The sequence below is a fragment of the Bombina bombina genome, chromosome 7 (assembly GCF_027579735.1).
Source record: "Bombina bombina isolate aBomBom1 chromosome 7, aBomBom1.pri, whole genome shotgun sequence".
In the NCBI taxonomy this organism is placed as follows: domain Eukaryota; kingdom Metazoa; phylum Chordata; class Amphibia; order Anura; family Bombinatoridae; genus Bombina; species Bombina bombina.
In genome coordinates, this window is record NC_069505.1 from 17,731,799 (window position 1) to 17,759,323 (window position 27,525).

General features: G+C 42.2%; 1 protein-coding gene across 1 annotated transcript in view; it reads left to right on the forward strand.

Annotated features, from left to right (window-relative positions):
* Nucleotides 1-27,525, forward strand: part of LOC128636185 (phosphofurin acidic cluster sorting protein 1) — a 148,009-nt gene that overhangs the window by 90,250 nt on the left and 30,234 nt on the right. Inside the window, exons 12-15 of the mRNA XM_053689233.1 lie at nt 517-671; nt 4,731-4,841; nt 5,036-5,138; nt 25,758-25,800. Coding sequence (XP_053545208.1) covers nt 517-671; nt 4,731-4,841; nt 5,036-5,138; nt 25,758-25,800 — 412 coding nt within the window. The remainder of the gene's footprint in view (nt 1-516; nt 672-4,730; nt 4,842-5,035; nt 5,139-25,757; nt 25,801-27,525) is intronic.

Sequence of the window (27,525 nt, forward strand, 5' to 3'; positions counted from 1 at the left end):
CACCCTCTAGTGGTCAAAAACTGTCAAAATTCCCTGAGAGAAGAGGCAGCCTTCAAGGGCTTATAAATTAGCATATGAACCTCCTAGGTTTAGCTTTCAACTAAGAATACCAAGAGAACAAAGCAAAATTGGTGATAAAAGTAAATTGTAAAATTGTTTAAAATGACATTCTGTATCTGAATCATGAAAGTTTATTTTGGTCTAGACTGTCCCTTTAACAAGTACATAATAAAAAGACAGTGATTTAACACTTGCTCTGACTTTCAAATAAACAATAGATTTTTTTTCCCGGCCCCTGTATCATCTGACAGACATCAGCCAATCACAGACTAGTATACGTATACCCTGTGAGCTTGTATAAAAAGACTGAGCAAAAACTGATAATGGAATTAAATTGGAAAGTGTCTTAAAACTGCTTCTCTATCTGAATCATAAACGTTTATTTTGACTTGAGTGTCCCTTTAAGGGAAACTGATGGCTACATATGTTTTTGTAATTTTGCATATTTAATTGCAGTTGTCACACAGCCCCTGGTCCATCCCGGCCCTTGAAGGTTGTATGTATTGGGGGTCACACTTTCCTAAGTTTTCTGCTTGGAGCCTATGTCACAAACCTGGCTGGGAGAGCCTCTGATTGGCTGGGATACCTGCGCTTTCTTTTGGTTCCACTTGGTAAGAAATGTGTAGCTCTGGGTATGCTGGCGTGTGAATATTGTAACGGGGTTAGCGCATGATACGAATGGACAAATCTGAATCTTGCTTGGGGAACATAATACTCGGGGATGGGATCTGGAAGCTCATGATAATTATTTCTAAACTAGTAGCATTTTCTCCAACATAGGTGTGTCCGGTCCACGGCGTCATCCTTACTTGTGGGATATTCTCTTCCCCAACAGGAAATGGCAAAGAGCCCAGCAAAGCTGGTCACATGATCCCTCCTAGGCTCCGCCTACCCCAGTCATTCTCTTTGCCGTTGTACAGGCAACATCTCCACGGAGATGGCTTAGAGTTTTTTAGTGTTTAACTGTAGTTTTTCATTATTCAATCAAGAGTTTGTTATTTTCAAATAGTGCTGGTACGTACTATTTACTCAGAAACAGAAAAGAGATGAAGAATTCTGTTTGTATGAGGAAAATGATTTTAGCAACCGTAACTAAAATCCATGGCTGTTCCACACAGGACTGTTGAGAGCAATTAACTTCAGTTGGGGGAACAGTTTGCAGTCTCTTGCTGCTTGAGGTATGACACATTCTAACAAGACGATGTAATGCTGGAAGCTGTCATTTTCCCTATGGGATCCGGTAAGCCATGTTTATTACGATTGTAAATAAGGGCTTCACAAGGGCTTATTTAAACTGTAGACTTTTTTTGGGCTAAATCGATTGATATTAACACTTATTTAGCCTTGAGGAATCATTTATTCTGGGTATTTTGATTTAATAATATCGGCAGGCACTGTTTTAGACACCTTATTCTTTAGGGGCTTTCCCAAAGCATAGGCAGAGTCTCATTTTCGCGCCGGTGTTGCGCACTTGTTTTTGAGAGGCATGGCATGCAGTCGCATGTGAGAGGAGCTCTGATACTTATAAAAGACTTCTGAAGGCGTCATTTGGTATCGTATTCCCCTTTGGGTTTGGTTGGGTCTCAGCAAAGCAGATACCAGGGACTGTAAAGGGGTTTAAAGCTTAAAACGGCTCCGGTTCCGTTATTTTAAGGGTTAAAGCTTCCAAAATTGGTGTGCAATATTTTCAAGGCTTTATGACGCTGTGGTGAAAATTTGGTGAATTTTGAACAATTCCTTCATGTTTTTTCGCAATACATATTCCTATCCACAAGGAACATCATCGGTTCCTAAGGTTTGCATTCCTGGACAAACATTACCAGTTCGTGGCGCTTCCTTTCGGATTAGCCACTGCTCCAAGGATTTTCACAAAGGTACTAGGGTCCCTTCTAGCGGTGCTAAGACCAAGGGGCATTGCAGTAGTACCTTACCTGGACGACATTCTGATTCAAGCGTCGTCCCTTCCTCAAGCAAAGGCTCACACGGACATTGTCCTGGCCTTTCTCAGATCTCACGGCTGGAAAGTGAACGTGGAAAAGAGTTCTCTATCCCCGTCAACAAGGGTTCCCTTCTTGGGAACAATTATAGACTCCTTAGAAATGAGGATCTTTCTAACAGAGGCCAGAAAAACAAAGCTTCTGGACTCTTGTCGGATACTTCATTCCGTTCCTCTTCCTTCCATAGCTCAGTGCATGGAAGTGATCGGGTTGATGGTGGCGGCGATGGACATAGTTCCTTTTGCGCGCATTCATCTAAGACCATTACAACTGTGCATGCTCAGTCAGTGGAATGGGGACTATACAGACTTGTCTCCGAAGATACAAGTAAATCAGAGGACCAGAGACTCACTCCGTTGGTGGCTGTCCCTGGACAATCTGTCTCAAGGGATGATGTTCCACAGACCAGAGTGGGTCATTGTCACGACCGACGCCAGTCTGATAGGCTGGGGCGCGGTCTGGGGATCCCTGAAAGCTCAGGGTCTTTGGTCTCGGGAAGAATCTCTTCTACCGATAAATATTCTGGAACTGAGAGCGATATTCAATGCGCTCCAGGCCTGGCCCCAGCTTGCGAGGACCAGGTTCATACGGTTTCAATCAGACAACATGACGACTGTTGCGTACATCAACCATCAGGGGGGAACAAGGAGTTCCCTAGCGATGGAAGAAGTAACCAAAATTATTCTTTGGGCGGAGTCTCACTCCTGCCACCTGTCTGCTATCCACATCCCAGGAGTGGAAAATTGGGAAGCGGATTTTCTGAGTCGTCAGACATTGCATCCGGGGGAGTGGGAACTCCATCCGGAAATCTTTGCCCAAGTCACTCACCTGTGGGGCATTCCAGACATGGATCTGATGGCCTCTCGTCAGAACTTCAAAGTTCCTTGCTACGGGGCCAGATCCAGGGATCCCAAGGCGGCTCTAGTGGATGCACTAGTAGCACCTTGGACCTTCAAACTAGCTTATGTGTTCCCGCCATTTCCTCTCATCCCCAGGCTGATAGCCAGGATCAAGCAGGAGAGGGCGTCGGTGATCTTGATAGCTCCTGCGTGGCCACGCAGGACTTGGTATGCAGATCTGGTGAATATGTCATCGGCTCCACCTTGGAAGCTACCTTTGAGACGAGACCTTCTTGTTCAGGGTCCGTTCGAACATCCGAATCTGGTTTCACTCCAGCTGACTGCTTGGAGATTGAACGCTTGATTTTATCGAAGCGAGGATTCTCAGATTCTGTGATCGATACTCTTGTTCAGGCCAGAAAGCCTGTGACTAGAAAGATTTACCACAAAATTTGGAAAAAATATATCTGTTGGTGTGAATCTAAAGGATTCCCTTGGGACAAGGTTAAGATTCCTAGGATTCTATCCTTCCTTCAAGAAGGATTGGAAAAAGGATTATCTGCAAGTTCCCTGAAGGGACAGATTTCTGCCTTGTCGGTATTACTTCACAAAAAGCTGGCAGCTGTGCCAGATGTTCAAGCCTTTGTTCAGGCTCTGGTTAGAATCAAGCCTGTTTACAAACCTTTGACTCCTCCTTGGAGTCTCAATTTAGTTCTTTCAGTTCTTCAGGGGGTTCCGTTTGAACCCTTACATTCCGTTGATATTAAGTTATTATCTTGGAAAGTTTTGTTTTTAGTTGCGATTTCTTCTGCTAGAAGAGTCTCAGAATTATCTGCTCTGCAGTGTTCTCCTCCTTATCTGGTGTTCCATGCAGATAAGGTGGTTTTACGTACTAAACCTGGTTTTCTTCCAAAAGTTGTTTCTAACAAAAACATTAACCAGGAGATTATCGTACCTTCTCTGTGTCCAAAACCAGTTTCAAAGAAGGAACGTTTGTTGCACAATTTGGATGTTGTTCGCGCTCTAAAATTCTATTTAGATGCTACAAAGGATTTCAGACAAACATCTTCCTTGTTTGTTGTTTATTCAGGTAAAAGGAGAGGTCAAAAAGCAACTTCTACCTCTCTCTCTTTTTGGATTAAAAGCATCATCAGATTGGCTTACGAGACTGCCGGACGGCAGCCTCCCGAAAGAATCACAGCTCATTCCACTAGGGCTGTGGCTTCCACATGGGCCTTCAAGAACGAGGCTTCTGTTGATCAGATATGTAGGGCAGCGACTTGGTCTTCACTGCACACTTTTACCAAATTTTACAAGTTTGATACTTTTGCTTCTTCTGAGGCTATTTTTGGGAGAAAGGTTTTGCAAGCCGTGGTGCCTTCCATTTAGGTGACCTGATTTGCTCCCTCCCTTCATCCGTGTCCTAAAGCTTTGGTATTGGTTCCCACAAGTAAGGATGACGCCGTGGACCGGACACACCTATGTTGGAGAAAACAGAATTTATGTTTACCTGATAAATTTCTTTCTCCAACGGTGTGTCCGGTCCACGGCCCGCCCTGGTTTTTTTAATCAGGTCTGATATTTTATTTTCTTTAACTACAGTCACCACGGTACCATATGGTTTCTCCTATGCAAATATTCCTCCTTAACGTCGGTCGAATGACTGGGGTAGGCGGAGCCTAGGAGGGATCATGTGACCAGCTTTGCTGGGCTCTTTGCCATTTCCTGTTGGGGAAGAGAATATCCCACAAGTAAGGATGACGCCGTGGACCGGACACACTGTTGGAGAAAGAAATTTATCAGGTAAACATAAATTCTGTTTTTGTGTTTGCAGGCTCTCATCCTGTGTGTAAATACCTCTCCTCTCTGGATTCCCGTTACTCTTCCCTTTTCTTTGACGTGTCTTGGAGGGAATTGTTCAGCAAATCAGAGGCACCAGCTGCAGGTAAACCAAGGTTGAACAGGGCCCTCTAGTGACATTACTGTCAGTCACTTTCTATAAGAAGAGACAGAGGTTGAAAAGTTGGGGAGTGCTCAATAAGAGAGCGAAGGGGACTGGTGCCAAAACAGAAAATTATAAAAGGTGTCATGGTATAATTAATGGATAACATAATCTGTCTTTTATGTTGTCTCCTGCAGAGCCGTTTGATGTGGTGAGTCGCATTATGCAGTATGTGGCCGGAGCTAGCACGTCCATCCAGCTGCCAATTGCAGAAGCTATGCTGACCTGCAAACATAAACTGTGAGCATTTGTCAATTAAGGGGCCAATATAACCTGTTAGAGCCATGAGTCTCTGGTGTAGGGAGCATGAAAAGGGGCATAAATAATATATCATTGCGGTGCTGATAAATACTTTAGAACCCCATTAATTAATAGAAGCTCATATAAGCTTACAAATCTTCTATAATCGTTATCAGTCCAAGATCCAATAATATAGCGAAGTGACCTCACAGGATCAGGAACACTATATATTGCTATGAAACTCTCTGGTCTGTTGTGTAAGTCTGGCTATTATTAAAATGTCTGATTTACTATTTCTTTCTAATGACACAGTGAGTCCGCGGATCATCTAATTACTATTGGGAATATCACTCCTGCCCAGCAGGAGGCGGCAAAGAGCACCACAGCAAAGCTGTTAAATATCACCTCCCTTCCCTCCAACCCAGTCATTCTCTGCCTACGTTAGAGCAAGAAAGTGGTAAAGTTAGGTGTTAGGAAAAGATTCTTCAAGCAAGATTTTATTATTTTTTATGCAGTGCAAGATTGTGCTTCTTTGTTCTGGGGTGTAGCCGTAGTTCATATCAGTCTCTTCAGTAGAGCAGTGGTGGCTTTCAAGCAATGGGAACTTTTGGGGTACAATCCTCACTGCGCCTCCCATGTATTTAATGCTGCCCTAATCGTGCAAGCCTGAGTAAGATTACTCAGTCTTTGTTTTTATCCACAGGTCCATGTAAGGGAACTGGCCTCTCACACCTAGTGAGCTGCAGTGCTGCCTGGCAGAAGTCTAAAGGTTCTAACTTTATTTTTTCTGGGACACATTGCAGAAAATAAAAGGATGGCACTTTAAAATATGATTGTGGGATATCTCCTCCTGGTCAGCAGGAGGAGGCAAAGAGCACCACAGCAGAGCTGTATATATAGCTCCTCCCTTCCCTCCAACTCCAGTCATTCTCTTTGCCTGTGTTAGTGATAGGAAGAGGTAAAGTGAGGTGTTAGTTTAGATTCTTCAATCAAGAGTTTTTTATTTTTAAAATGGTACCAGTGAGTGCTATTTTATCTAGGGTGTAGCCGTACTCCTTGTCAGCCTCTAGAGTAGAGATACAGGTGGTTTTAAAGCAATGGGAACTGTGACGACTGATTTTATTTTTTATGGTTTAAATACATTAGATATTTAACAGTGCCACAATCAAAATTGTTTTTGTTTATTTATTGTCATGGAGGATCCTCAGAGCATTACATGTTCCTTATGTTTGAATGCCAATGTGGAACCCCCTGTTACTTTTTGTCCCTCATGCACTGAGAGGGCATTACAGTTTTGAGAGCAAATTTTCTTTAATAAAAGTTTGTCAAAAGCGGATGCTTCTAAGGGTTCTGCTGAGGAGATTCAGAGTATGCCACAACTTTCTCCCCAAGCGTCACAGCCCTTAACGCCCACTCAAGCGGCGCCAAGTTCCTCGGCAGCTTCTGCTGCGATCACACTGCAGGACATTGCTGCAGTTATGTCATCTACACTTTCAGAGGCGTTATCTGCCTTTCCAGTACTTCAAGGCAAACGCAGTAGGAAGGATAACCACATGGTCCATACAGCTTCTGATGCTTTGATGGCGATCTCCGATGTACCTTCCCAGGGCTCTGAATTGGGGGTATGGAGGCCCTATCCGAGGGTGAACTTTCTGACTCAGGAAGTGTCTTACTTCTGACGGATTCAGATGTGGTATCTTTCAGGTTTAAGCTTGAACACCTCCGCCTGTTACTATGGGAGGTTTTGGTGACTCTGGATGACTGTGATTCAATTGTAGTTCCTCCAGAGAAATTGTGTAAGTTGGACAGATATTTAGAGGTCCCTTCTTATTCTGATGTTTTTTCAGTTCCTAAGAGGATTTCAGAAATTATTGCTAAGGAATGGGAGAGACCGGGTATTCCATTCTCCCCTTCTCCTGTCTTCAAGAAAATGTACCCTATAGCTGACGCCATTAGGGACTCTTGGCAGACGGTTCCTAAGGTGGAGGTAGCTATTTACACCTTGGCTAAACAAACTACTATCCCTATCGAGGATAGTTGTGCTTTCAAAGACCCTATGGATAAAAAATTTGAGGGTCTCCTTAAAAAGATTTATGTTCATCAGGGGTTGTTATTGCAACCGGCGGCCTGCATTGTTACGGTTACGACTGCGGCTGCTTATTGGTTTGATGCTTTGGAAGAATTATAGGATAGGATTAAAGCTCTTACATTAGCTAATTCTTTTATTACAGATGCTTCTTTGCAGATTACCAAATTGGCGGCTAAGACTCCAGAATTTTCCATCTTAGCAGGCAGAGCCTTATGGTTGAAATCTTGGTCTGCAGATGTGTCTTCTAAGTCTAAGCTTTTGGCTATTTCTTACAAGGGGAAGACCCTGTTCGGACCTAATTTGAAGGAAATTATTTCTGACATCACCGGAGGCAAGGGTCATCTCCTCCCTCAGGAAAAGAAATCCAAACAGAGAGGTCAACAGAGTAATTTTCGTTCCTTTTGAAACTTCAAGGGAATCGCCCCTTCCTCTTCCTCTAAACAGGAAGGTAACTATTCACAAACCGAGTCTACTTGGAGACCCAATCAGTCTTGGAACAAGGGTAAACAATCCAAGAAGCCTGCTGCTGCTCCCAAGTCAGCATGAAGGGTTGGCCCCCGATCCGGGACCGGATCTAGTAGGGGGCAGACTGTCTTTCTTCATCCAGGCTTGGATGAGAGACGTTCAGGATCCCTGGGCATTAGAGATAGTGTCTCAGGGATACAAGCTGGAATTCAGAAATTTTTCCCCCAGAGGAAGGTTTCTTTTTTCTCGATTGTCTGTAGACCAGATAAAAAGAGAGGCGTTCTTACGCTGTGTAAGAGACCTCTCCTCCATGGGAGTCATCTCTCCCGTTCCAATTCAGGAACAGGGACAGGGGTTTTATTGAAATCTGTTTGTAGTTCCCAAAAAGGAGGGAACCTTCAGACCTATCTTAGATCTCAAGAGTCTAAACAAGTTTCTCAGGGTTCCATCTTTCAAGATGGAAACCATTCGTACCATTCTTCCATTGATCCAGGAAGGTCAATTTATGTCAATGTTGGATCTGAAGGATGCATACCTTCATGTTCCTATCCACAGAGATCATCACAAGTTCCTGAGGTTTGCCTTTCTGGACAAACATTATCAGTTTGTGGCTCTCCCTTTCGGTCTGGCCACAGCGCCCAGAATTTCACAACCATTCTGGGGTCTTTATTGGCGGTTCTAAGACCACGGGGCATTGCAGTGGCGCTTTATCTGGACGATATACTGATCCAGGCGTCATTATTTCAACTGGCAAGGTCCCATACCGACATTGTGCTTTCCTTCCTAAGAAACCACGGGTGGAAGGTAAATCTGGAAAAGAGTTAATTGGTTCCCCAGACAAGAGTACCCTTTCTGGGAACTCTAATCGACTCTATTTCAATGAAGATTTTTCTGACGGAGGTCAGAAAGTCAAAAATTCTGAGTGCCTGTCGCCTCATTCAGTCCAATCCTCGTCCGTCAGTGGCTCAGTGCATGGAGGTAATCAGATTGATGGTGGCGGCAATGGACATTGTTCCATTTTCTCGTTTTCATCTCAGGCCTCTGCAATTAAGCATGCTCAGGCAGTGGAATGGAGATTATACAGATTTGTCTCCTCGAATAAATCTGGATCAGGAGATAAGAGACTCTCTTTTATGGTGGTTGTCGCTGGATCATCTATCCCAGGGGACTTGCTTCCACAGAACCTCATGGGTGATAGTGACGACTGATGCCAGCCTGTTAGGATGGGGAGCAGTCTGGGACTCCCTAAGGGCTCAGGGTGTATGGACTCAGGCAGAGTCTCTCCTTCCCATCAATATCCTAGAGTTGAGGGTAATATTCAATGCGCTTCAGGCTTGGCCTCAGTTGGCTTCAGCCCAATTCATCAGGTTTCAGTCGGACAACATAACAACTGTAGCTTACATCAATCATCAGGGAGGAACAAGGAGTTCCTTGACGATGACAGAAGTAGCCAAGATAATACAGTGGGCGGAGTCCATCTGTCAGCAATCCACATCCCAGGGGTGGCAAACTGGGTAGCGGATTTTCTGAGCAGACAGGCGTTTCATCCGGGAGAATGGGAACTCCATCCGGAGGTATTTTCCAGCCTGATTCTCAGATGGGGCAGGCCGGAGTTAGACCTCATGGCATCTCGTCAGAAGGCCAAGCTTCCGAGATACGGGTCCAGGTCCAGGGATCCCCAGGCCAAACAAATAGATGCCTTGGCAGTGCCTTGGTCTTTCAGCCTGGCTTATGTGTTCCCTCCGTTTGCTCTCCTTCCCCGGGTGATTGCTCGAGTCAAACAGGAGAGGGCATCGGTGATCCTCATCGCCCCTGCGTGGCCTCGCAGGATTTGGTATGCCGATCTGGTGGACATGTAATCTCAGCCACCGTGGAAGCTCCCATTGAGGAAAGATCTTCTCATTCAGGGCCCCTTCCATCATCCGAATCTAGTTTCTCTGCAGCTGACTGCTTGGAGATTAAACGCTTAATTTTATCTAAGCAAGGGTTTTCTGATTCGGTCATAGATACCTTGATTCAGGCACGTAAGCCTGTTACTAGGAAAATTTACCATAAGATATGGGGTAAATATCTTTATTCATGTGAATCCAAGGGCTACTCATGGAGTAGGGTTAGGAGTCCCAGGATTTTGTCTTTTCTCCAAGAAGGATTGGAGAAAGGGTTGTCAGCTAGTTCCTTAAAAGGACGGATTTCTGCTTTATCTATTTTGCTACACAAGCGTCTGGCAGATGTTCCAGATGTACAATCTTTTTGTCAGACTCTGACTAGAATCAGGCTTGTATTTAGACCAATTGCTCCTCCTTGGAGTTTGAATTTAGTTCTTAAAGTTCTTCAAGGGGTTCCGTTTGAACATATGCATTCCATAGATATTAAGTTATTATCTTGGAAAGTTTTATTTTTAGTTGCTATTTCTTCTGCTCGAAGGGTATTTGAGCTTTCGGCGTTACAATGCGAGTCTCCTTATCTTATTTTCCATTCGGATAAGGTGGTGTTACGAACCAAACCTGGTTTTCTTCCTAAGGTTGTTTCAAATAAAAATATTAATCAAGAAATTGTTGTTCCTTCCTTGTGTCCTAATCCTTCTTCTACGAAGGAGCGTTTGTTACATAATTTGGACGTGGTCCGTGCTTTGAAGTTCTACTTACAGACGACCAGGGATTTTTGTCAATCGTCTTCCTTGTTTGTTGTTTTTTCAGGGAAACGTAGGGGTCAGAAAGCTATAGCTACCTCTCTTTCTTTTTGGCTGAGGAGTATCATCCGTTTTGCATATGAGACTGCTGGACTGCAGCCTCCTGAACGAATTACGGCTCATTCCACTAGGGCTGTGGCTTCCTCATGGGCTTTCAAAAATGATGCTTCTGTTGATCAGATTTGCAAATCTGCAATTTGGTCGTCTCTTCACACTTTTTCCAAATTTTCCAAATTTGATACCTTTGCCTCGGCTGAGGCTGTTTTTGGGAGGAAAGTTCTTCAAGCAGTGGTCCCTGTCTTGTCCCTCCCTTTTTCATCCGTGTACTATAGCTTTGGTATTGTATCCCACAAGTAAAGATGAAATCCATGGACTCATCGTATCTTTAAAAAGAAAAGAAAATTTATGCTTACCTGATAAATTTGTTTCTTTTTAGATACGATGAGTCCACGGCCCACCCTGTTTTATGAGACAGGTCTTATTTTTGTTAAACTTCAGTCACCTCTGCACCTTGGCTTTTCCTTTCTCTTCCTGACTTCGGTCGAATGACTGGAGTCAGAGGGAAGGGAGGAGCTATATATACAGCTCTGCTGTGGTGCTCTTTGCCTCCTCCTGCTGACCAGGAGGTGATATCCCAGAAGTAAGGATGAAATCTGTGGACTCATCTAATCTAAAAAGAAACAAATTTATCAGGTAAGCATAAATTTTCTTTTTTCCTGAGCCAACATTGTCTAAGGCAGGTGCTGTTCAGGAGTCTTCTAACAATGTTCAAGATATTCTGCACCTTTCTCCTCAAGCAACCCAAAATTTAGCGTCCATACAGCCAGTGCCCTGTGCTTCCTCTATTACTCCACCTGGAGTTACGTTGCAAGATATCGCTAGCCTCATGTCCTCCACGGTATCTGATGCGTTGTCTGCTTTTCCCATGCTGCAGGGAAAGCGCAAGAGGAAATGTAAACAATCAATGAGTAAGGTTGCTGACACAGTCGTGGCTATTCCGAATGTCCCTTCCCAGAAATCTGAAGAGGAAGATACTTTGGTAGCATCTGAGGGTGAAATCTCAGACTCAGTGTAATTCCTTCTGCTGATACTGAAGTTGTTTCTTTCAGGTTTAAGCTCGAACACCTCCGTTTGTTACTTAAGGAGGTTTTAGCTACCCTGGACGACTCTGACACTGCTGGCATAGTCAATCCTAAGAAGTCTAGTAAACTAAACAAGTATTTTGATATACCTTCCATGGTGGAGTTTTTTCCTGTACCAGATCAAGTTACAGAGATTATTGCTAAGGAATTAGAGAGACCAGGTATCCCTTTTTTCTCCATCCCCTATATTTAAGAAGATGTTTCCTATAGCAGACTCTATCAAGGAGTCTTGGCAGACGGTACCCAAGTTGGAAGGGGCAATTTCCATGCTAGCTAAGAGGTCCACTATTCCCATAGAATATAGTTGTTCCTTTAAGGATCCTATGGACAAGAAATTAGAGGGGTTATTCAAGAAAATGTATGTACACCAGGGTTTACAATGGCAACCTGCGATGTGTATTGCTACCGTCACTAGTGCGGCAGCATACTGGTTTGATGCATTGTCTGATTCTATTCGGACAGACACTCCCCTCAAAGAGATCCAGGATAGGATCTAGGCCCTTAAGTTGGCCAATTCTTTTATTACGGATGCTTCCCTACAGATTATTAAGCTAGGAGCAAAAATGTCTGGTTTTGCGTATTGGCTTGCAGAGCCTTATGGTTGAAATCCTGGCCTGCGGATGTGTCATCTAAGTCTAAGCTTTTGGAGATCCCTTACAAGGGAAAGACCTTGTTTGGGCCGGGTCTGGCTGAGATCATTTCCGACATGGGAGGAAAAGGTCATTTCCTCCCTCAGGATAAGAGGAAAAAGCAGAAGGGACGTCATTGTAATTTTCGTTCCTTTCGAAACTTCAAGGGTAAGCCTTCCTCTCCCGCTACAAAACAAGAACAGTCCAAGCCTTCCTGGAGGTCCAACCAGTCATGGAACAAGGGAAAGCAATCTAAGAAGCCCGCCAATGACTCAAAGTCAGCATGAAGGGTCTGCCCCCGATCCAGGACCGGATCTTGTAAGGGGCAGACTATCCTTCACTCAGGCTTGGGTTCGGGATGTTCAGGATCCCTGAGCGGTGGACATCGTGTCCCAGGGATATAAACTAGAGTTCCAAACTGTTCATCCCAGGGGCAGGCTTCTTTTCTCAAGATTATCTGTAGACCAGATAAAAAGAGAGGCGTTCTTACACGGTGTTCAAGATCTTTCCGACCTGGGAGTGATAGTTCCTTTTCCAATGCAGGATCAGGGTCTGGGATTTTACTCCATTCTATTCGTGGTTCCCAAAAAAGAGGGAACCTTTAGACCAATTTTAGATCTCAAAAGTCTAAACAAATTCCTCAGAGTACTGTCCTTCAAGATGGAAGCTATTCGTTCCATTCTTCCCTTGGTTCAAGAGGGTCAATTTATGACAACGGTAGATTTAAAGGACGTGTACCTGCATGTTCCCATCCACAGGGACCATCACAAGTTTCTGAGGTTTGCATTTCTAGACAAACACTTCCAATTTGTGGCTCTTCCATTCGGCCTTACCACAGCTCCCAGAATTTTCTCAAAGGTTCTAAGATCCCTGTTGGCGGTGCACCGATTGCAGGGCATTTTATCTGGACTACATTCTGGTTCAGGCGCCATCCTTTCAACAAGCAAAATCCCACACGGAAATGTTGTTATCCTTCCTGCGATCTCACGGATGGAAGGTGAATTTCTAAAAGAGTTCCTTAGTTCCAACTACAAGGGTAGTTTTCTTGGGAACCATAATAGATTTCTTATCAATAAAAAAAATTCTGATAGAAGTCAGGAAATCAAAGATTTTTGATTCCTGTCTAGCGCTTCAGTCCTCTCCTCGGCCATCAATGGCTCAATGCATGGAGGTAATCGGTCTGATGGTATCAGCCATGGACATCATCCCGTTTGCCCGTTTCCACCTCAGGCCTCTGCAGTTATGCATGCTCAGGCAGTGGAACAGAGATTATGCGGATCTGTCTCCACGATTACATCTGGAGCAGGAGATAAGGGATTCTCTTCTTTGGTGGTTGTCTCAGGAACATCTCTCCCAGGGAACCTGCTTCCACAGACCCACCTCAGTGATTTTGACAACAGACGCCAGCCTACTGGGATGGAGAGCAGTCTGGGGCTCTTTAAAGGTTCAGGGGACATTGACTCGGTCAGAGTCTGTTTTACCCATAAACATTCTGGAGCTGAGAGCAATCTTCAATGCTCTTTTGGCCTGGCCGCAGTTAGCTTAGGCCCGGTTTATCAGGTTCCAGTCGGACAATATATCTTCAGTGACTTACATCAACCATCAGGGGGGAACTCGGAGTAACTTGGCCATAGCAGAGGTAACCAAGATAATTCAGTGGGCGGAGTCCCACAACTGCTGCCTGTCGGCGATCCATATCCCAGGAGTGGACAACTGGGAGGCGGATTTTCTAAACAGACAAACCTTTAACTCGGGGGAGTGGGAACTCCATCTGGAAGTGTTTTCCAGCTTGATTCTCAAATGTGGACAGCCGGAGCTGGATCTCATGGCATCTCTGCAGAATGCCAAGCTTCCGAGGTACGGGTCGAGGTCAAGGGATCCTCAGGCGGTACTGATAGACGCTCTGGCGGTACCTTGGAATTTCAGTCTTGCATACCTATTTCCCCCGTTCGCTCTCCTCCCTCGAGTCATTGCTCGAATCAAACAAGAGAGGGTGTCGTTGATCCTCATAGCACCGGCATGGCCTTGCAGGATCTGGTATGCAGACCTGGTGGAGATGTCATCTCTTCCACCTTGGAGACTTCCATTGAGAAAGGCTCTTCTACTTCAAGGGCCTTTCCTTCATCCAAATCTAGTTTCTCTGGAGCTGACTGCTTGGAGATTAAACGCTTGATTTTATCTAAGCGTGGATTTTCAGAGTCGGTCATTGAGACCATGATTCAGGCTCGTAAGCCTGTGACTAGAAAGATTTACCATAAGATATGGCGTAAATATCTGCATTGGTGGGAATCCAAAGGCTATTCTTGGAGTAGAGTTCGGATTCTTAGAATTTTTTGTCTTTTCTCCAAGAGGGTTTGGAGAAGGGTTTATCGGCAAGCTCCCTAAAGGGTCAAATATTTGCCTTGTCTATTTTGTTACATAAACGTCTGGCGGATTTACCAGACGTTACTCCTCCTTGGAGTCTTAATCTAGTTCTTAAAGTTCTTCAACAGGTTCCGTTTGAGCCTATGCATTCCTTAGATATTAAGTTGTTATCTTGGAAAGTTTTGTTTCTTGTTGCTATCATTCATCTGCTCGTAGAGTTTCAGAGCTCTCGGCATTACAGTATGAGTCTCCTTACCTTATTTTTCATTCGGATAAGGTAGTTTTGTGTACTAAGTTAGGGTTTCTCCCTAAAGTGGTTTCAGATCGGAACGTTAATCAGGAGATTCATTCCTTGTGTCCTAACCCTTCTTCTCAGAAGGAACGTCTACTGCACAATCTGGACATGGTGCATGCATTGAAATTCTATTCTATTTCGTCAGTCTTCTGCTCTGTTTGTGGTTTTCTCTGGAAAACGTAAGGGGCAGAAAGCTACAGCTACTTCTCTTTCTTTCTGGCTGAAGAGTATCATTCGCTTGGCCTATGAAACTGCTGGACAGCAGCCTCCTGAGAAAGTTACGGCTCATTCTACAAGGGCTTTTTCCTCTTCCTGGGCATTCAAAAATGAAACTTCTGTGGAACCGATTTGCCTCGGCTGGGGCTTCTTTTGGGATAAAGGTTCTTCAAGCAGTGGTGCCTTCTGTTTAGGTTCCCTGTCTTGTCCCTCCATTATCATCTGTGTCCTCTAGCTTGGGTATTGATTCCCAATGATCCGTGGACTCACCGTGTCATTAGAAAGAAAACAAAATTGATGCTTACTTGATAAATGTATTTATTTCTTGACACAACGGCCTGCCCTGTTTTATTTAGACAGGTCTGTTTTATAAACCTCAGACACCTTTGCACCTTGTTACTTCCTTTCTCTCCTTTGCTTCGGTCGAATAACTGGGGTTGGAGGGAAGGGAGGTGATATTTAACAGCTTTGCTGTGGTGCTCTTTGCCGCCTCCTGCTGGGCAGGAGTGATAGTCCCAATAGTAATTAAGATGATCCGTGGACTCACTGTGTCAAGAAAGAAATACATTTATCAGGTAAGCATACATTTTGTTTTTGTGATCCCCAGATTGTAATATTGCAATAACAGTCTGTATTATTTGGCTAGGATAATGGTATAGAAACAATTAGCAGTATGTTTTATCATGGGTAGGATGACGATGCGTGCTGCTGGCTTTGTTGCACCTTTTTTATTGAAGTACAAGGTGGAAAGCTTTATAAACCATGCACTATATACTCTGGGCCTCTGTGGATATAAAAAAAACATAAATCATGCTTACCAGATAATTTCCTTCTGTACTGGGAGAGTCCACAGCTGCATTCCTTACTTGTAGGAATTACTGAGCCTGGCCACCAGGAGAAGGCTTAAATACATCTTCCCTCATCTCCCAGTCATTCTGTCGAGGTAACAAGGAACAGTAGGAGAAATATCAGGGTGAAAAAAGGTGCCAGAAGAATAAATTAAAATTTATTATCATCGGAGAACACAGGCGGGAGCTGTGGACTCTCCCTGTACAGAAGGAAAGGAAATTATCTGGTAAGCATAATTTATGTTTTCCTTCTTAATATAGGTAGAGTCCACAGCTGCATTCATTACTTGTGGGAAATTATAGCCAAGCTCCAGAGGACACTGAATGCTAACGGGAGGGTAAAAAAGAGAGGCGGCCCCTAATCTGAGGGCACCATAGCCTTTAAAACCTTTCTCCCGAAGGCTGCTTTAGCAGAAGCAAAAACATCAAACTTGTAAAATTTGGAATAAGTATGTAAGGAGGACCAGGTATCCACCTCACAAATCTGATCCATAGATGACTAATTTTTGAGACCCAAGAGGAAGCCACAGCTCTCGTAGAATGAGCCATAATCCTCTGAGGAGGCTTAAGACCCACTGACTCATATGCTCAGCGGATGATACTCCTCAACCAAAAAGATAAGGATGTCAAAGAGGCCCTCTGACCCCTACGCTTCCCAGAATAGATAACAAACAGAGAAGAAGTTTGTCTAAATTCATTCGTAGCCTGAAGATAGAACTTCAAGACACGAACCACATCCAGATTATGCAGTAAACAATACTTCGCTGAAGAAGGATTTCGGACATCAGAAAGGAACCACAATTTCCATCTAAAGGGGAGGAGAGTCCACTGCTTCATTCATTACTGTTGCGTTATGTGCGAGATGAGGCTCTGGCAAAGTGTGGAACTTTCAGGTGACTTACGGGAGTATTGCGTGGCCTTTTTTGGCGCGTCTTCTCCTTAGGCAGGGGTGGTCCTGCCAGGCATTCCATGTGACCAGGTGTGGCTATCTCTCTTCCTCTGATTAACGGCGCAGGAGATGAAACGGTTTCTGTAGTCCGGGTCATAGGAGGTGGTGAGTGCCCCAACCATTGGAGGTATAAAGGTGCCTATTTATTAAGTTAATCTAGTCCGTAATAACAGCGCAAGCTATGGAGGACTCTGACGCGTTAAAGGGTTCTCCCTCTTTAACAAGGTCTCATTCCTGTGTTTATTGTGAGGAGGTTCTGGTAGAACAGCCTGCTCAACTATGTTCCACGTGCCTTAATAAAGTTACGACATCTAAAAGTAAACTAATGTCTAGTACTACTGAGTCGTCCACCTCCGAGGGTTTCCCATCCCGTGAGGTGCGTTCCCTGCATTCATCTCCAATTGCCCATGCAGCGCCCCAGGGTCCAACCATTACTCCTGCGGGAGAGATTCGTTAGCCATCAGATTTTGTTAATCAACTGCAAACGATGGTATCGAAAGTGATCCATGCCTTACCACGTTCTGCTAAGCGCAAGCGTAGGGTGTATCATGGCGGCCCGGCCCAGGGGTTGTCTACGCCTATAGAAATATCACAGGCATTATACGATGACGAGGCCCCTTCTGGGTTGGAGTCTGTGTCATCTAAACCTCCAGCTGCAGAGGAGCTTGACTTTAGGTTTGGGATAGAGACTTTGCTCTTTTTGCTGAAGCAAGTGCTTGCTACTCAGGATGTTCCAGAACCGAAGCTTCCGGAGGAACCTGCGATTCCTAAGCTTGATAAGGTATATGAGGACAGGGTGGTGCCTCAGGCCTACCTGGTTCCTGTTAAGATGGCTAATATTATTAAGAATGAATGGGAGCAATTAAGTTCTTCCTTTTCTCCTTCTTCTTTCTTTTCCCTTCTTCCTTTAAGAAACTGTTCCCCGTTCCGGACTCTCAGCTTGAGCTGTGGAGTACTGTCCCTAAGGTGGATGGTGCTATCTCCATGCTCGCGTAGCAGAAAACTATTCCCCTTGAGGATAGTTCATCGTTTAAAGAGCCCATGGATAAAAACATGTTAAGGAAGATGTTTCAACACACAGAATTTGTTTTTCAGCCGGCAGCGGCCATAGCCGCGGTTGCTGGAGCGGAAACATATTGGTGTGAATCCCTGTGTGAAATGGTCGAGGGGGAGATTTCCATCGACGAGATACAGTATAAGATTAAGGCGCTGAAGGTCGCCAATTCTTTCATCTGTGATGCCAATATGGAAATTATTCGCCTGAACGCTAAGGTGTCAGGTTTTTCCGTTTTAGCTCACCAGGGTTCTGTGGCTAAAGTCTTGGTCTGCGGACATAACCTCTAAGTCAAGGCTGTTGTCCCTGCTGTGGCGCCCTATCTGGACAAGATCCTAGTCCAGACGCCGTCTCGCAGAGGATTATTCAAGGGCTCTTTTTCTTTTGCTCCAATCTCACGGTTGTAAGATCAACTCAGGAAAGACTTCCCTGGTTCCCAGTAACAGGGTGGAGTTCCTGGGCACGATAATAGACTCAATGTCCATGAAGATATTTCTCACAGACCATCAACGCTGGAAGATTGCGTCCTCTTGTCTTCCCCTTCAGTCCTCCTCAAGCCCCTTGGTGGAAAAGGGAATCTAATCCTGTCCCACTCGTCCTTCATAATGATTGCCATCAAATTTAGGACCCAGAGGTACCTTTGGAACTTCTAATGTAGTCAAAACCTCCTTTAGTAGAAAGCGTAAACGTTCTGTCCTAAATCAAAAAACTGGACCCTTCACAGGCGGAGGATTATAGGCAGCAGACTCCAACTCTGAAGTTTCAGAGAGAGCCTCATCCTCGGATAACTGATCAGATATATCTGACAAATTACATGATGCCACCTGGGCAGGAGTGCAAGATTTAACCTTTAGCTTGCGCTTAGCAGTGCGAGGGAAAGCACTAATGGCCCCAGACACCGCCGTATGAAACTGCGCAGTAACGTCTGGTGAAAAAAGGCCCCCTCCAGATGGAGGATTAGCAGTGCAATGGGAAGCTGCATGTGTATACAAAGATGCATGTAGGGTGTGCACCTCACTGGACGAGGACTCCTCAGAAGTGGGCGGCTCAGTGGTATCAAACATGTCAACCTTATTTAATATAATCCCCTTATCAAGGCATATGGAACATAATTGAGAGGGCGGATATTCCAGAGCTCCCTCACAATATAAAAAGGCATTACACTCTCTGAAATAGAGGGAGAACCCTCTAATGAATCAGAATCCTCCATAGCTAAAGTACGATATGCAGAGGACTACAGAAAAAAATAACTTTATTTTAAATAAAAATAAAAAACTTTATACCCCCAATGGCTGGGGCACTCACCACCTCCTATGACCCAGACAGAACAGAGATAAAAATCCTCTCTGGTAGTAACTGGGTCAAGAGAAAGGAAATGGAAGCCTCTACCATTCCGGTCACATGGTGCGCAATGCAGGACCATCCCTTCTATGAGAAAAAGCGCACCAAGCTTTTAAGCTGCACAATCTTCAAAGTGAAAGTGAAACCTGTATGTTCCATCTCAGCCTATGAGCCCATAAATATCTTACACATAAAGCAGTATAAAATCAAATAAAGCATAATTGATTAAAACCAACTGTTCATAATCCCCCTCAGGAGATATTAACCCTTGATTACATACAGATAAAAGCATTATATATGTAATAGTGAAAGACAGCACCTTTTTTCCTTCTGGGGCACAGGAAAGGGTTAGCCAGACCCCAATATGTATTCAAAAGAAGTAGTTTTCCAGCCTCCAGTTAAATTTTAAAAAGACCTTTATTAATTTCTTACAGGGTCCATCATATCAACAATGTTTCAAACCTGTACCAGGTTCTTAATCATGTCTATTGAATAGTGTACAGGTGTGTCTTTTATACCTGTCCAACTTCTATCAGATTACACAGTGGTGCCATCTTGTGGTTAAAATTTTAAATTACATGTAATAAATAAATTTTTAGATTTTTTTGTTCTTATGTTTAGAATACATTTCTCTAAGTTCTTATATATATTTATCACATGAAATGTTAAAACCAAACTGCTATATATACAATTAAAACCTATACACGTAATAACATCAGAATCAAATATGCTACTTCAGATATATGCTACAATTTTAGAAAAATAATGACCATTCAAAATCTTTGTTAAGACCTTCAGGTATCATTGTGTTTAATTTGTTTATCCAATACATCTCCCTTCTTTTAAGCAATTGGTCCCTGGAGGATCAAACAAACAAAATGGCTGAAAAAAATGCTGAAAAGACAATTGAAGTGGTTCCTAAAACATTTGCATACGATGAGGAATCAGCTGAACAGGTATATGCTACAGTATCAGGTAACAGAGACTTTCTACAAATTACATCTGGGGAAGCAACAAGTAGAAACTTTGAAAAAAACAGCAAAAGAAGAATGATTCTAGAATTACATGAATATCATAAAGTCCAAAGGATACCTAGAGGATTGAGGATGTCTACCTGTCCAACACTTTTTCAGACAGAAAAGATTATTGTGAATAATTCAAAAGTATCCTCAAAAAAAGCTCATATGATTTAATTACATGGACTGTAGAATATGCACAAAGAGAAATAAACAAATACAAAGAAATTATAAATGAACAGAAAGAACAACTTATTCACAACATTTCTTTGGATGAATATAACAAACTAATTAAAGAAGTGGAAAAATCAACACAAGTTTACCGTAAACAACTGGAGTGCCGCAAAAGAACCAAATTCATACGAGATGAGCAGGACTACTCATCCGGCAATGTCTACAAATGGCGACAGAGAAACAGCAATCAAAGACCCCCCAACGCAGAAATCGGAGATCGAAGGAGAGAAGCAAGAAAACGCCCGGCTCAGGATGACATCAGCGGTAGTGGTTCAGAATCGTCTGCCGGTTTTTTAACCGAGGACTCAGACGTAGATCACACCGCGCCGGGCGCAAGCATCGGAAGAGGCGCATACCACTCGACGTCACAACCGGAGCGCCAGAGAGCCTGACGAACGAGAGGATACCAACGGGGGCAATACCGCTATTGAGTAGCGGAGCCACAAGATACACCAGAGGAAGCAGACAATGAGAGATGGCAGGCAGAATATCCACGACAAAAAGAAAATGTTGAGATAACGGAACCCGAAAATCTAAGGTACCTGACTCTGACCACCAACAGGGAACAAACAAGACACAGCAAGAGTACAACATGTGAAAATACAACAAACATGGGTAAAGTAAATGTACCAAAATACACTGTGTATAGACATTTAAAAGATACAATTCACCAAAGAAATGATGGACAAAACAATGAAATGAACTATGTAATTAAAGACTCTCAGTATTGCAAAAGATTAAACACTAATATAGAAAATCCTTTGTTGAATGTTAATAATGAAACAAGCATTGTAAATGAAAGCACTTTAGAAAGTAATGTTGTAAAAAATACATGCACTTTAGGATTGGATAACACTTTATTAATAATGTAGCAAGTATTGTTGTAAATGAAAGCACTTTAGAAAGTGATGCTGTAAAAAATACATGCACTTTAGGATTGGATAACACTTTATTAATAATGTAGCAAGTATTGTTGTAAATGAAAGCACTTTAGAAAGTAATGTTGTAAAAAATACATGCACTTTAGGATTGGATAACACTTTATTAATAATGTAGCAAGTATTGTTGTAAATGAAAGCACTTTAGAAAGTAATGTTGTAAAAAATACATGCACTTTAGGATTGGATAACACTTTATTAATAATGTAGCAAGTATTGTTGTAAATCAAAGCACTTTAGAAAGTAATGTTGTAAAAAATACATGCACTTTAGGATTGGATAACACTTTATTAATAATGTAGCAAGTATTGTTGTAAATGAAAGCACTTTAGAAAGTAATGTTGTAAAAAATACATGCACTTTAGGATTGGATAACACTTTATTAATAATGTAGCAAGTATTGTTGTAAATGAAAGCACTTTAGAAAGTAATGTTGTAAAAAATACATGCACTTTAGGATTGGATAACACTTTATTAATAATGTAGCAAGTATTGTTGTAAATCAAAGCACTTTAGAAAGTAATGTTGTAAAAAATACATGCACTTTAGGATTGGATAACACTTTATTAATAATGTAGCAAGTATTGTTGTAAATGAAAGCACTTTAGAAAGTAATGTTGTAAAAAATACATGCACTTTAGGATTGGATAACACTTTATTAATAATGTAGCAAGTATTGTTGTAAATGAAAGCACTTTAGAAAGTAATGTTGTAAAAAATACATGCACTTTAGGATTGGATATCACTTTAATTAATCAAAACACTTTTAACCCACCCATACAACACAGTGTAGCCACATTTGCAAAATTAGTTCAAAAAGAAATAAAAAATCTATTAAAAAGAAATAAAAAGAGAGAACTAGTGCAAATAGATAGGAAACAACAAGAAGCCTTTAACAAGTTAAAAAATAACAATGAAATCACAATAAAGGAAGCAGATAAGGGCGGAGCAGTAGTGTTATTAAATAAAATTGATTATGTGAATGAGATACAAAGACAACTAAATGACACTACAGTATATGAAGCCTTGACCAGAGATCCTACAATCCAAATAGGGAAAGAAATAGAACATATCACAAACGTAGCAGTCAAAAATGGTATCATCACAAATGAATTCAAAGAATGCCTAATTAAAAAAAACCAGTAAGACCTGTGATATACATCTCACCTAAAATACATAAAGATAAATTTCAACCACCAGGACGCCCAATAGTGGCAGGTGTGAATTCTATTTTTTCAAAAATTGCAGTCTTTTTAGATAAAGTATTACAGCCCTACTTATTAGATACATCATCATATTTAAAAGATACTAATGACTTTCTCGCTAAATTAAAAAATACAATACAAATACAAAAGACAATAGAAGCAATACCCCAAGGCCAATTTAAAAGAGTGAAAAGAATAGTGACTGATGAAAAGAAATGTGACATAAGATTAACAGAAATGGCAGAAAAATTCAAAAGAAGAGGGTATCCAGAAGAATTAATTACAAAACAATTAGAATACTTCAAAAATAAAGAAGATAATATAATAAAGAAGACAAAAGAAAACAGAATGATATTTGTTACTCAATACAATTCTCTAGGAACAAAAATATCACACATTATAAATTAACACTGGCACATACTCAGAGATTGTAATCCCCAGGTCGAGGATTTTAAAAATGTACCTATGGTAGCTTATAAAAATACTAAGAATTTGAGAGACTTATTAGTAAGGGCAGATATAGGTAGCAAAAAGAAAAATTCACAAACAACAATAGGATCTGATAATAGAGGTTGTTATCCTTGCTTACATTGTAGCCACTGCAGTTCGATAATAAAAGGGAAGGAATTCTTTCATCCCATTAAGGGAACTAAATACCCAATAAAGAAATATCTGACATGCAGAAGCACATACGCTATATATCTCATCAAATGTCCGTGTGCCAGAATTTATATAGGAGAAACAAGTAGGTAAGTAAGAACTAGAATTACCGAACACAAATCTAACATCAGGAACAAAAACATAGAAGCTCCTGTTTCCTGTCACTTCCTCTCCATGGGTCATAACATCAGTCAACTTAGATTTCAAGTCATTGAACAAGTTGACAGACCCAGGAGGGGAGGTGACAGGGACCAATTGCTTAAAAGAAGGGAGATGTATTGGATAAACAAATTAAACACAATGATACCTGAAGGTCTTAACAAAGATTTTGAATGGTCATTATTTTTCTAAAATTGTAGCATATATCTGAAGTAGCATATTTGATTCTGATGTTATTACGTGTATAGGTTTTAATTGTATATATAGCAGTTTGGTTTTAACATTTCATGTGATAAATATATATAAGAACTTAGAGAAATGTATTCTAAACATAAGAACAAAAAAATCTAAAAATTTATTTATCACATGTAATTTTAAATTTTAACCACAAGATGGCACCACTGTGTAATCTGATAGAAGTTGGACAGGTATAAAAGACACACCTGTACACTATTCAATAGACATGATTAAGAACCTGGTACAGGTTTGAAACGTTGTTGATATGATGGACCCTGTAAGAAATTAATAAAGGTCTTTTTAAAATTTAACTCGCCAACGCCGCTCCCCTCTACCTATCCTCTCTAATACACAAGTATACTCCAGCCCGTCCACTAAGATCCAACAATGACCTGCTCCTTGCATCCGCAACTATCACCTCCTCTCATGCTAGACTGCAGGACTTCTGTCGTGCAGCACCTACCCTCTGGAACACTCTCCCTCGTGCAGCACCTACCCTCTGGAACACTCTCCCTCGTGCTGTCAGGTTTTGCCCTAATCTTTCTTCCTTTAAATGCTCCCTGAAGACTTTTCTGTTCAAGGAAGCCGACCACCCAACTCAATAATAAATTAATTTCACTTACCTAACATTTCCCTCATCTAACTCTGTATTAACATCTTTCTCAATCTTGCAGTCCTCACCTCCTGTTTCTGTCCTCACCTCCTGTTTCCCAACCTCCTACTCTTCTAGATTGTAAGTTCCCACGGGAATAGGGCCCTCAATCCCTCCTGTATGTGTTTGTAAATTTTGTCCTTTCTCTGACAAGTCTTGTATTGTTTTATTTAAATGAATTGCATCCATGGACAGCGCTGCGGAATATGTTGGCGCTTAATAAATAAAGTATAATAAATAATAATAATAATTAAACTAAGGTTATAAGAAACTTCCATTAACATAAACTGTGGTAATGGAGTTAGACTCCCAACTCAATGGAGACCATAACCGCAGCACTAATTCCACTCATACAAACAAATCATGCCGGCATGTCACAGGGATACACCTCCCAATTATTCCCGGCCAATAAGCAGGAACCTCGGCATCGGTCTGGAAGATGTGTATGTGACAATGCCTGGCCAGCTAACACACCTCTGTGGATATAAGCAGCTGTCAGGTGTAATGTTATAGTGGGGCCTGATCTCACTGTCGGTGTATTATAGCTGCCACTGGTCTGTATTGCTGTAACTTAGTACAAGCAAGGGCACAGACTACGTCACTACAGAGCCAGTGACATTCAAAACCTGCCTCTGCATGTGAATTTTAGAGCACTGTGCTAGTATAATATACGTTTTTTCACAAACAATGTAGGTTTTAATATCCCTTTAAAGCCCTGGTTTGCAAACCTGTCCTAAGGCCTCCCCAACGGGTCAGGTTTTCAGGATTATTTTGGATGAGAGCAGGTAAATGAACAATGGTTACTAATCAGCTGATTATTTCACCTGTGCTCTACTTCAGATATCCTCAAAATCTTGCCTGTTAGGGAGGCCTGAGAAAAAGGTTTGAAAACCAGTGTTTTAAAGGGATAGAGAGAAAAAGTTTTTTATTGTCTTCAGGTTTTCATTTTTTTTGTTCTATTAAAAAAGGTTGTATTTCTAAACCCCCACATAGGACTCGTTAAATGAGTCCTATTAGGGGGGTATACCTGGGTAGGAGTATGGTCAGTCGGAACCTCTGATGTCACCGGTGACATCACTCTTACATCTACATGGCTTTCTTTCTCAGGATCTCTACCTTTGACAGTGAGCGTGAGAACCAAAAATGAATATGCAAATGTTTGGCAGCATATATTCCCTGTCGACTAGCCCTTTTTGGTGGGCTGTCGTTAAAGTACAAACAAGCTTTTTTTTCAAATAGAAGTAAGTTCATTTTAATCCTCTAGTCATGATGCACCAGAAAATATATTTTGTTTATATTCAATTTGTAAAAGTGTTATTATCATTAAGGCACAACTGTACACAGAAACGCAATTCTTCAAGGCTTGAAAATAATCAGCTTTAACACATGTCAGGAGTTTGTATGACTACTTGTGTGTAATGTTCTGCTCTCTCTCAGTCAGGAGGACGATTCATACCAGAAGTTCATCCCATTCATCGGGGTGAGTAGCTGCTCTGCAGGCTGCATATAGCTGTGCGTTTCCAGAAAAATCTGTTGTCATCGTCATTTGCTGTGGATGTTACAGGCCAGCCCGCCACACTAGACCTTATTTGGAAGGGGGCCGCTGATTTTCTTTACATTTTTATTTTACAGATTAAAGTTAAAAAAAATGTCACCTGTAAAGTTACTGATAACCATAGAGAGACTCTTCACATGCATACACATGCGCACACACACTTCCATTAAACATATACTGTATATGTCCAGATACCACAAATTAGCCACAGATCGTTATATAACTCAGTTTCTTTTCACAACCGTGTTATAAATCGGCCATTAATTGTTTTTGTTTTTCTAGACTCCGCTACTGTGCAACATATTTTAACATCCTTGTTCCTCCAACATTAGATCTAGTTGCATCTGTAATATGCATTACCCTTCTATTGTATTCCATACTGACCCCTGAAGCGGAGGGCTATATCATCCTCTTTCACTTTCTTCAGGGGTCAGTATGGCCACCCTCCTCATTTCAAGTCATACAATGAATCTCATTTCTGCAGACAGTATCCTCACCCTCTGAGCTACTATGTTTCCTGACCTATCATATCATCCCATCCCCCCCCCATATGACATACCATCCCACTACTCTTACAACAATGCAGAAGGAAAGCATCCATCTTCTAATTCTTTCTATACTGACCCACTGCTAATACATACTAAACCCCATTTCTTTTACAAGATACGATGAGTCCACAGATTTCATCCTTACTTGTGGGATATCACCTCCTGGTCAGCAGGAGGAGGCAAAGAGCACCACAGCAGAGCTGTATATATAGCTCCTCCCTTCCCTCCCACCCCAGTCATTCTCTTTGCCTGTGTTAGTGATAGGAAGAGGCAAAGTGAGGTGTTAGTTTAGATTCTTCAATGAAGAGTTTATTATTTTTAAATGGTACCAGTGAGTGCTATTTTACTCAGGGTAGAGCTACAGGCTTTTCAGCAATGGGAACTGGAGAGATTTTCATTTTCTCTGCGCCTCCCATACTGTTTGCTGCCCTGCTGATGGTCTTAGCAGATATTATGTAAGACCCTGTTTGTTCCCACTGATCTGCAGGAGGTGATGAAAGGGACCTCTTCATCATGTGGGACAAGTTCATGTTGCGCTCAGCATTGAGTTATGTGCAGTCTTTTGATTCTGGGGAGACTGAGTAGCTCAGAACAGACTGGCCTTTATTTCCTATACCAGGAAGGGGTAATCAACTTGCACAAAGTCATTTACATGCATGGGTATTCCCCTATTTGTTATGTGAGCTGGAGTTCAGCCGTGATAACAGTGGGCTCTTTATGTTATTAGCCTGGTTGAATAACATTGCACATTAAGTGTGGGCTTGACGCTGGGGATTGTAACCGGGAGTTTTTACTCCAGTGGATTCTGCATTAACGTTTGCACACAATAACAGGCAGGACACTTTAAGGGGGCACATTGTTTATTTTTCTATCCGACATTAGTATTTCCCCATGCGGTCTCTCACTGATCCGGAGTTAGTTTACCGCCCACGAAGGGCGGGGCTTAGCGTTCGCGCGCTTAGGCTTAGCCGTACAGTTGGTATTCTGGGTTCAGACGATCGTCAGTATACCTCGAGGCTCCGGTGTTTCCTAAGTCCGCTTGTTTCAGTAATATTCACAAGCGGTCTTAGGCACACCGTATACGGAGTGATATTAGTTGGCT